At 47.0% G+C, this 10773-nt stretch overlaps 1 protein-coding gene across 1 annotated transcript in view; it reads left to right on the top strand.

Annotated features, from left to right (window-relative positions):
- The first annotated feature begins 3582 nt into the window (after positions 1–3582).
- Positions 3583–10773, top strand: part of adamtsl3 (ADAMTS-like 3) — a 192066-nt gene continuing 184875 nt past the window's right edge. Inside the window, 2 exon segments of the mRNA XM_005447818.2 lie at positions 3583–3862; positions 5165–5268. Of these exon segments, the coding sequence (XP_005447875.2) occupies positions 3598–3862; positions 5165–5268 (369 nt within the window). The 5' untranslated portion in view covers positions 3583–3597.

Genomic DNA, 10773 nt, shown 5'->3' with positions numbered 1-10773 from the left:
CTGCTGGACATCAGCTGACAGAGATGACTTGCCTGAAGCTGAGAGCTGCTGTCGCTCATCACAAGACCACTTTTAAAGAAACAGTCGAGTTTCTCTGCTCTTCAAATAAAAATCTGAACGTTCACACCTTTGGTTTGAGTCATGTGACCGCTGAGAAAGAATGCCCCCCCCCTTATCATAACTGACCCACACAAAGTGAGAGTCAGGGAGACTGTGCATGATGTCATGATAATAAATAGGATTATTATTTTTATCAGAGACTTTCTGAACTTGTTGCACTGATGCTGTGTGGACGGCAGGGGGCGCCACAGCTCCATTGCGCACTGCTGAGGGGAAGCTGTTTTTCTTTTACCTCTGGATGACATCACCTCAGAACAATAAACAGTGAAATCAGATTTTGGCTCCATTTTAAACCTTCATCATTTTGTCTGCTACCTTCAAAGTATTTCTGCACCCAAACACTCGTTCTCTCAGTGACGTCCTAACGAAAGAGTGCTCAGACGAATGAGGCATGTATGAAGTACTCTGAGCGCTCCAGTCCTGTTGAAAAGCACCATTTAAGAAGTCACCAGTTCATGTGTTTTGTGGACCTGAAGAAGGCTTCTGTTGTGTGGGGCTTCCACCATTGGCAAAACCTTGTTTCCAGTTTGTTTTGAACTCCAGCAAGTCCTTTCTGGACTGGTCTGTTGTGGTCTCTGTCCCTGCTCTCATCTATGACCATCAGCTGTGGGTAGAGATTGACCAATCAGATCACAGATACAAACACAGGAATGATGATGATTCAGGAATGATTCTCTGAAGGGAGTCAGAGTCTCCCTTAGAGATAAAGTGAAGAGCTCAGTCATCTGGGAGGACTTCATCTAGTTCAGGGGTGGGGAACTCCAGGCCTGGAGGGCCGGTGTCCTGCAGGTTTAGATGTGTCCTTCATCCAACACAGCTGATTTAAATGGCTAAATGACCTCCTCAGCATGTCTTGAAGTTCTCCAGAGGCCTGGGAATGAACTCATCATCTGATTCAGGTGTGTTGACCCAGGGTGAGATCTAAAACCTGCAGGACACCGGCCCTCGAGGCCTGGAGTTCCCCACACCTGATCTAGTTAAACAAAGGTAACTTATTTTGCACCTTGTGGTGCAATATGGAATTACACGAATTACATAAAAGTACAGCTCTGCCTATTTAACTTCAGTTGATATCGCTTCAACACAACACATGCTGTAGCTGTTTTCTCCTCAGAGTGGAAGAGTGCCAAAAGATTAAAACTCTGACAAACACCTTCATGCTAATAAAAAAAAAAGTTTTCTGGATTCAACCAAGAATGTCAAGCGTCTTTCTCAGCAGTTCCAGGAAATGATCCAGTTTTAGCTGAATTTACCTGCCAGCGTCATGTATCATAAAAACATCCTTCAGCTTGTTTACCTCCTGTATTCAAACAGTGTTTCCTCAGAGCGGAGCTGTGCCGGACGCTGAGCTCATTTTGTGACTGAAACGTTCCGATTTTCTCATCAGTCAAAGTCAAAACTATCCCTTCATACAGTGCCAGCTACTGCTCTGCACCTCATAATAAAGCAGCAGTGGTGGTGCACACATACACACACACACACACACACACACACTTTGATCCTCTTTCTTAATGGTGGGGAGATGAATCAGAGGCCACTGAAGACACAAACATGGCACTCAGAGAATCTACTTTTAAGTGCAGCTTATCATCCACCAAACAGTCAGAGGTAGTCGAAATGAATCAGGTTCAATGGCCTGAAAAATCTGATAATGGCAAAGAAACTCCAAATATCATCCATCCATCCATCCATCCATCCATATCACTTCTGGGGTCTCTTCGCAGCAGGACATGCCTGAAGCATCTCACCCAGGAGGTGCTCAGGAGGTATGCTGGTCTGATACCTGAATCATGGAGAAGCCACAACTCTGCATGGCTGAGCTCAGCTGCCTGTCTCTCACGGAGAGTCCGGGCACCCATCAGAGGAAGCTTATTTCTGACACGTATGTTTTGTCTCACTCTGAGCTCGTGGTCACAGATGAGGGTAGAATCGTAGATCCACAGCTGCACTCGGCTTTACTCTCTCCTCACAACAGCAGGCAGCATCCACATCGCTGCACCAGTCCGTCTTTCCATCTCTGCTCCACCCACCCCTCCCTCATTTATCAGACCCGAGTATTCAACTTGTGCAGACACATGTTGCCAACCCAGAGTAGGAGTTCCACCGTGTGAGCTGGAGGCCACCACCTGATGGAGCCAACAAAACCACATCATCCACAAAAACAGAGACTAGATTCTGAGACCACCGAACCAGACGACCTACACCTTTGGGCTGGATCCTGGTGGAGACCAGAACCAGGTGTAGGTGATATGAGACAGGTTCTCAGTTTGGTTGTCTGTGGAAGTTCTTGGTCATCCAAGTCGCAGAGTGGTCCAAAGCACTTCAACTGGAGGCAGCTGGACTTCTTAACAGGATTTTTAAAACTCCTGTACCAAGCAGCTGCCAGCAACAGGCCCGGTGCCCCGCCAAAGCACAAACATGTCATAGACACATACCACAAAGAGGCAGCCTGACACTTTCAGGACTGGTTCATGTCGTGTGTGAGAAAAATGCAAAGATTTCATATTTGTGTGTTTTGTGTAGATCACAGCAAAACAAGAGAAACAAACAAACAAAAACAAAAAACAAAAGAAGAAGAAGAATTTTGTCTGTCCGGAAAAATCTGTAGATTAAGTTTAATGAATGTTTCGTTGATGAGTCAGCGGTGACACCTAAACCCCGGGAATCTGCTCAGAATTATTATTAATAATAATAATTATAAGATAAAGAGCAGATGAAGAGGACTTCTCCTCCTTACATGTGGAACACAGAGGTTTGGCTATCAGACGCCTACTCAGTGTCAAACTACCACAGACAAGCAGGGCTCTACAGGAAATGAGTCGATTTTACCTTTCAGAATTAAAGCACGTTTTAATCACCCGTGAAATAAAAGAACATGAACACAATCCCACTGTTACTTCACTACAGTGAGGTCCTGGGTTCAAATCCACCTTCTGGCCTTTCTGTGTAGAGTCTGCATGTTCTCTCTCTCTCTGGGTCCAAATGCAGTCGGTGGGCCCTGAAATGGACATGAGTAACAAATACTGAAGGCCTTCAAACATCTTGTCTAGATACATTCATACATAGAAAATGAATCTGCTTCACATATCAAAGTTAAGACATCTTGTGTGTGTGTGTGTGTGTGTGTGTGTGTGTGTGTGCTTGTGTGTGTGTCAGAGCAGTGACGGGTGTCAGTCTGGATAAATGAAGCTGTGCTGTAGATGTCCGTACAGTTAAAGATACTCGAACAGCTGCAGCTTTTCCTGAACTCAAACTCAGGAAGAAAAAATTAAATCTGCAAGAAAAGATATTTTTTACAGGCTCACGCGGGTGAGACGCTGCCCCCTGGTGGTGAAAGAGGAATTCTGCAGAGGATAACTGCAAACAGTACCTTTAACAACCCCCCCCCCCCCCAAAAAAAGAAAAAAAAAACACACGGGAGGGTCGGGGCCACGGGTTTTATTTTGAAAGGCCAGAGCGGAAGCTGCAGCCTCGTGTATGCGCTGCTTCACGCTGGTCCTCGGCAGTGAGAGCGAGGCAGGCAGGCTGCACGCCGCTCCGAGCCCGGAGACACTTTCCCAGAGGCACGGAGCCCCGCCGCGCGGCTCTCTCGGTACTTTGGGGTCGTTTCGGTCTCTGGTTCGGGGTGTGGACTCGGGGCAGACTCGACGGGACCGGATCTTGGTGCGAGGCGGACTGGAGAACCCCCGATGGTGCATCTCCATAGGAGCGCATAGGAGCGCAGGACGAGTCTCCCCCGGAGGTAAGGTGTTCGTGTCCCCTCTAACGAACCCACGCGGTGCGGCTCAGACGCGTCCACGCGCGCAGGTCGCTCCCACGTCCGCCCCGCCGGGGCTCGCGCTGCTGATGCGCGCGATGCCAGCGCGCGGGGCGGCCGTGCGGACGCGTCGCTTCGCGGTTAGAAAGTTGGAAAGAGTGCGCAACAATGCCGCGCGGAGGGGCGCAAATGCGCAGGTGAGTGCGCCCGTGTGCGCCTGCGGGAGCTGCTGCTTCACCTCACAGAGACCATCACAGCAGCTGCTGGGATTCTCCATCATTATTCATTTTCTGCTGACTGCGGGTTTATTGGATGTTCTGTCCGCAGAGCTCAGCACGAGTTTGCACTCATATCTATTTAAGGAACCGTGGCCGATTAACTCGATGCCAGGTTTGAACCGCAGATATTTTATGGATCGATACGTTTGTCGAACATTACAAGGAGCTTTGTCATCGACTAATTCCAAATTAATTATGAGGCAAAGTGAGAAAGTGGCCCCGATGCTCCGCAGCCGTAGGGAGCGCAAACCCTCCTCACTCTGTGCGCGGTAATTAGTTTAAACGATCTGTGTGGCGACAACACAAAGGAAACAAAGAAATGCAAATCGAGCGGAAGCGGTGATTATTTCCTTCACAACACCGAGGCTCCATCTGATAAGAGAAGTAAAACTGTAGTTAGGTGGAGGTTTAAACGGAGTGACGTAGAGTTAAGCTATACAACAACGTCAACACATAGACTGTACATAAAAGATGGGTTGCAGAAGGCAACAGATGAAGGGGGACACGGTAACTGTGCTCCTGTATGAGTGTCCCGTGTCCCTTTGGGCAGATTCAGCCCTGCCTCCCTGTGTTTACTGTGGCCGGAGTTCTTGCTCTGTGGCCACAGTGAGATGTATGTCTCCCCGAGTGCTCACAGAACCGCAACTCCCATCATCATCATGAGCAGCTGTAGTCTGTGGAGTCCGTTCACCTGACCGCAGGTTGAGAGACTCTTGGGATTGAGACGTAAGAAAGGAAGGATCTCGGCTAACTGGTTAGCGGCAACTAAATATTCAAAATAAGAGCAAAAAGACTGTCATCAAGTAAGTCAGTCATTTCAGTGAACGGTGAAATCATAAAAATAAATAGAAGAATGTCCCGATGTAAAGTCTACATGTGGGAAACACCGAGTGTTGTGGATGAAATTGTGGGGCCCACAGGAAGGTTTTGCCCTGGGGTTTGTCAGTTATTTAGCCCGGCCCTGTTCACTGGTAGTTGCTGACTGCTGCTATTTCCACTTCCTGTACAGGTTGGGCACAGAGACCCCGATTTGGGGGGCAAACCCAGATGAAGATGGAGTCGTTTACCTTCTGCAGGACTGTCCTCATCTTCTTCATGTTTCCATGTGTCCAGGTAATGAAAGCAATGTGGACAGAGTGTTCCACTTTTATTCTACTTTTATACAGTCAGCTTTTTGCTTTTTCCACCTACCTCACGTTCCTGCAGATCACCACCCTCACTGGTGCACAAAAACAAGGAGCCAATCAGAGCGACCCAGTCAGGGTTCAGACACGCTGTGCACACAGCCTCTGACATTAGCTCTGCTGCTTAATTCGAGCTGACCCGTCCAAATCAAATTGTTTGCACAGGTCGAGAGGCTGCCGGGCAGAGCGGGGAGCCGGCTGCAGTCTTTGTACATGAGCACGAGCTGGGGTAAATGTCACCTCCTTATATGAAGCAATAGCGAGCGCAGGATTTTCTCTGGCAAATATAGTAGCTGGTTAATCCCTGACAACAGGCTGCTGTGGACCCAGTGCTCTCCATGATCAGCTCTGCAAAGAGGTCTTTATTTGGAACCCGTTGGCGTGTTAGCGAGAGGAAAAACAAACACATTGCTGTATTTTTTACTTTGTTGCCGAGTTCCCTGCTGTGCCTGAACCCTTTAGGGAAGAACGGATATTTGTTCCATCTATTTTCAGGGCACTGGGACTTCAAACCTTGCAGTGTTTACTATTGATCGCTTTGCTATTCTGGTGAACTGGGACTTTAGATTTGAAGGCTTAGTCAGGCTGCTCATAGAGACAGATGAAATTTATGCTTTTATGTTTTTAAACATAAAGTGAAGCCAATTGAATAAGAAAGAAACGATGCAGTAAAAGCCGTACATGTTGGTGTAAAAATGGTGAAAATCAGGAAAAGTCAGCCGGCCTGTGCACACATCAATCAAAGCCTTTCAAGTATCTCCAGCAGCATGACTTTTTTAATGTTTTGTAGGTGGAGCTAAACTGGAGACAGTTCCAGTGTCTGTAGAAAAGAAAAACCAAAGATTTATAAATATGTTACGGTTTAATGTGCAGGCTGGTAGGTGGATTTTTGTGAAGAGGACTGATGTGCTACCTACAGCACTGCTCACGGCTGGGGCATAAAATGCAGCAGTACAAGATGTGAGCTGTGACAAACAAGACAAATTATAAAGTGATGGATGTCTAACAGTTAGAAGCTACACAGTATAAAGCTAAACTGCTGCATGTGGTGGAGAAAGTTTACAGTAAAAAACAAACGTCAGTGATCAAAACACAAATGGAAAACTGTGTTTCCAGAAACGTGAGGAACATCCCGTGTCGCTCAGATGCTGCGTGACGGCACAGTGACTTCTTCAGCTACGTGTTTTAAACGGCTCTCCCACATCGTACAGCCAGCATTCTGCTTTTTTAATCATTCGAGTACAGATGAAGAGAACAGGCGACGCGATCCCACCTTATTGGAGTCTGTAGGTTATTCAAAGGGTGTGGATGTACTCTGCTCCACCTGACTTCCATAATTAGATCTCACATGTGAGCAGACCTTTGGTAATTTAATGATGGATGGATGGATGGACGGATGGACAGACAGATGGATGGATGGACGGACAGGCGGACGGATGGCTGGACAGACGGATGGATGGATGGATGGATGGATGGACAGACGGATGGATGGATGGATGGACGGACGGATGGATGGATGGATGGACAGATGGATGGATGGATGGACAGATGGATGGATGGATGGACAGACGGACGGATGAATAGATGGATGGACAGATGGATGGATGGATGGACAGATGGATGGATGGATGGACAGACGGATGGATGGACGGATGGATGGATGGATGGACGGACGGATGGATGGATGGATGGATGGACAGACGGACGGATGGATGGATGGATGGATGGATGGACAGATGGATGGATGGATGGACAGACGGATGGATGGATGGATGGACAGACGGATGGATGAATAGATGGATGGATGGACAGATGGATGGATGGATGGACAGATGGATGGATGGATGGACAGATGGACGGATGGATGGATGGATGGATGGACGGACGGATGGATGGATGGATGGATGGATGGACAGATGGATGGATGGATGGATGGATGGATGGACGGATGGATGGACAGACGGATGGATGGATGGACAGATGGATGGATGGATGGACGGATGGATGGATGGACAGACGGACGGATGGATGGATGGATGGATGGATGGATGGACAGATGGATGGATGGATGGACAGACGGATGGATGGATGGACGGATGGATGGATGGATGGATGGACAGACGGATGGATGGATGGACAGATGGATGGATGGATGGACGGATGGATGGATGGGGTGGCAGTAAACCAGAAGATTGTTGGCTGCTCTCAGTCTGCACGGGCAGGACGGTAACCCAGGTTTCCCTCCGATGCGTCCTCGGGAGTATGGATGTGTGAATGTTGGTTAGAAAGCACTTAGATAGAAGCAGCAGTCCAGACAAGCTGATGAAAGTAAAGCTGAGATTCTTTTTGTTGGCTCCCTTCAGATGTTCTGCTGTTATTGTGTCAGGGTCACATGCTTTGTTCACTGCCAATTTCTCAAGAGCATAACTCACTTCATCCGGTCTAATAAGCACACTGTCATTGTTAGGAACTTTTAATGTATTTTACAGGGTCCCCATAATGCTTTCCCATTAATTCTGGATGACAGAGGCATCTTACGATTGTTGACGGCTTTAATTTCTTTCCAAAATTCAATAGAATCATTCTGCTGCAGCTTTTTGGCCCTGGAAGTTAAACTCGTGCTCCTTGTTTCAGTAAAGCACACAGCATATTTATGTGATGATCATTAATAAATTAATATACACCATCAATCAAAAACCTCTTATGATTTTCCAAAATGTGATGTTAGCAGTTTGGCAGTTTGGGCCCTAAATTTCTCATGTTTTTTTTTTTTGTTTCTTTGACTTTATTTGGGGCTCATGTGAATTTTCTTTTTCATAGTTTGAAGCCTTGAACTTGCATTTTCTCTCGTGGCCAGCAGGGGGCGAGTCCTCTTTCTGTGAGAAATGAGATCGATTGCGTAGAAGCGTATGGGAAAACGTCCCTCGGTCCTTCCTTGGTCCTGTTAGAGTCAGAGAGGAGCCACCGTTTGCGCGGGTCATTCAGTTTCAGAACAGGAAGATGGAGACAGTCTAAAGGCTTTACGACCCAGTGGGTGACGTCAGGATGGACACGTGTGACCCCAGCAAACACGGGCATTGTTACTGCTCTGGTCTTCCCGTTTCACATCATTGTCCTTCCAGTCAGGGTGTAATTCTCCCGACCATCATACTCTTCTTTATGCTCCATTTTTATGACTTTATCAGATGAGATACAAACTGTGCTGACAGCCACATCAGAGAGAGCAACTGTTCCTGATTAATACATCAGCACATTTCCAAATGAATTTGTCTCTTTGCTGTCAGTGGCCCGTGTCTGACTGATTATTATCACAGTGCTTTTTCACCATCTGCTCCTTTATCTGAGTCTGAAAACACACTCAGATCTGCAAAAATCCCATAACAAGCCGACAGTGCTCAGCACAAACCTGCTGCTGCTGACAGGATCTAATTAGTACCACAGCTGCAGGACTCTAATGTGTAAATAATAAAGACTGAGAGATGTGTGAGGTCCACAGATGCTGGTTTTATATTGAAGGTGCTTTTAGCAGAAGGTAATCGATGACGAGCTGACACACCGTTATTGCAGAGTAATGTTCAGACCATCTTTTATCCCAGGAAAGCGACACAGTCCCGGGTGAAAAACAACAGCCTGTCATTGTCCTACACTTGGATTTATTTTGATGATTCACCATCCAAATTTATATAAACTTCAGTACAAACTGCTCCACAAATGCATCTGGCACTGTTTAGAGTCAGCTGATATGAGTGGATTGGCTGCAGACTGCACTGATTGGTGATTTGGTGTCTTTGGAGCAGCAGATGGATGGACCCTCTGAGGAAGGCCCAGGTCGTACTCGTGGCTCTGTGACCACATTAGCCATGCGATCATTTATTATCGTCTCTCTGCTAAAACTCACAAACGCAAACAGATTGTCAGAAAATGGATCAAGAGTTGTGAAAATGAAAGTGTGTGGTCACACTTTGACATCTGAAAAGTACCCAAAAACTGAGCTTGATTTAATGTTTTTGTATATGATACAAAATTAAGCTACCGTGGAACCACTGACGTCCAGCAGAGGGAGCAGTGAGTCAGTCTCCATAGACTCCCATGTTAAAACTTAGCCTGATACACAGCTGCTTGGTCTCTGTGGATAATTTCCTCTTTATAACAACTGCACAGTTTCTTTAACTCACCTGTTTAAATTATATTAAGGCTTAAAGTTTGCATTATTAGGGGCGTGGCCTATTTGACTGACAGGTGGATGGTGACACAGGTGGCTGAGCTGGGCCTCTGGACCGTGTTTGTGCTGTTGGAGCCTTTTGGAGCATTTTGATGCCCCTTTACAGTCTGTGGATGCAGCTAGCTAGCATTAGCTGATAACGCCTCACAGTCTTATCGTCTGTTTTGGCTCCAAAAGTCAGTGGTTGCAACTGTAACGCTAACACGGGTGCAATATGTGTTGGCGGCAGCCAGGAGTGGAGGCCCTGGCGGAACAATGCCCGGCTACCAAGACTAACAATTGGGACGTGGAATGTCAGCATGTTTGACCCGTGTTACCTATTTCAATCATCCATCTGTTTGTCAGTTACTTCTAGTTAACTGTGTTAGCTGTCCTCTCAGACCCGTTGGCGTCCGCTCATTTCTGTTTTCACATTAGTTCAGCTCATCTTCACTACAGTCAGACGACAGAAGTGATCAGTCTGTTTTTTAAATGTGTTTCTATCAGCAAAGGTTTTTTGTGCTGTGACTTTCTGTATATGAATCAGTGGCAGAGTGAGTTTCAGTGTGTGGGTCAGTGGAGAGAGTGCACAGGTGTGTTTAATGTTCCACAGACGGTGAGTGCCGTTTCTTTTCTGTCTGCCATAAATAAAAAGTTTCCGTTATGAAGCTGACTTTTTAAGCGAAGGGTGTAGGAGCAGTTTGGGTACGATGGACGTAAGGCGGGGGCGATTGGCTGTAAATGAGACTGGGGGTGCTGGCGGCGGAGGGTTGGGTGCACGCTTGGCTAGCTGCATGGATTATCACAGGCAGATGTGGGAATCACAATCACGCCTGATTGCCTTTCACTGTGCGGGTGTTTCTCTTGACGTGCTGTAAGATTTAGAGCCTCAGCTGTTCACAGACCTTTTCCTTTTCCTGGGTTTGACCTAACGTACCCCCGTCTCATCACTGATACTGTGCAGCACTTTGTTTTGTAACTAAAATACAATGGTGGGGGAAATGCAACAATAGAAAGACAGAGCTTTGTGATTATTGAACAAAGTTGGGGGGTAAAGGAGAAAGTAAAAGAAAAAGTGGCAGAGCGAGCGCCTGTTGGTCTGCTTCCTCTGGGCCCGGTCTTCCTGGTACCAGCCTCTTCCTGTCATCCTTCAACCTCTGTGTGGGGACAGCTGTTCAAATGCAGCTCACCTACATCACAAACTCTGAGTTTTTCCACCTCTCCCACCCGGCC

Source organism: Oreochromis niloticus, linkage group LG1 (assembly GCF_001858045.2).
Source record: "Oreochromis niloticus isolate F11D_XX linkage group LG1, O_niloticus_UMD_NMBU, whole genome shotgun sequence".
NCBI lineage: Eukaryota > Metazoa > Chordata > Actinopteri > Cichliformes > Cichlidae > Oreochromis > Oreochromis niloticus.
The sequence above is the reverse complement of the archived record's forward strand: the minus strand, read 5'-3'. Positions and strand labels throughout refer to the sequence as shown.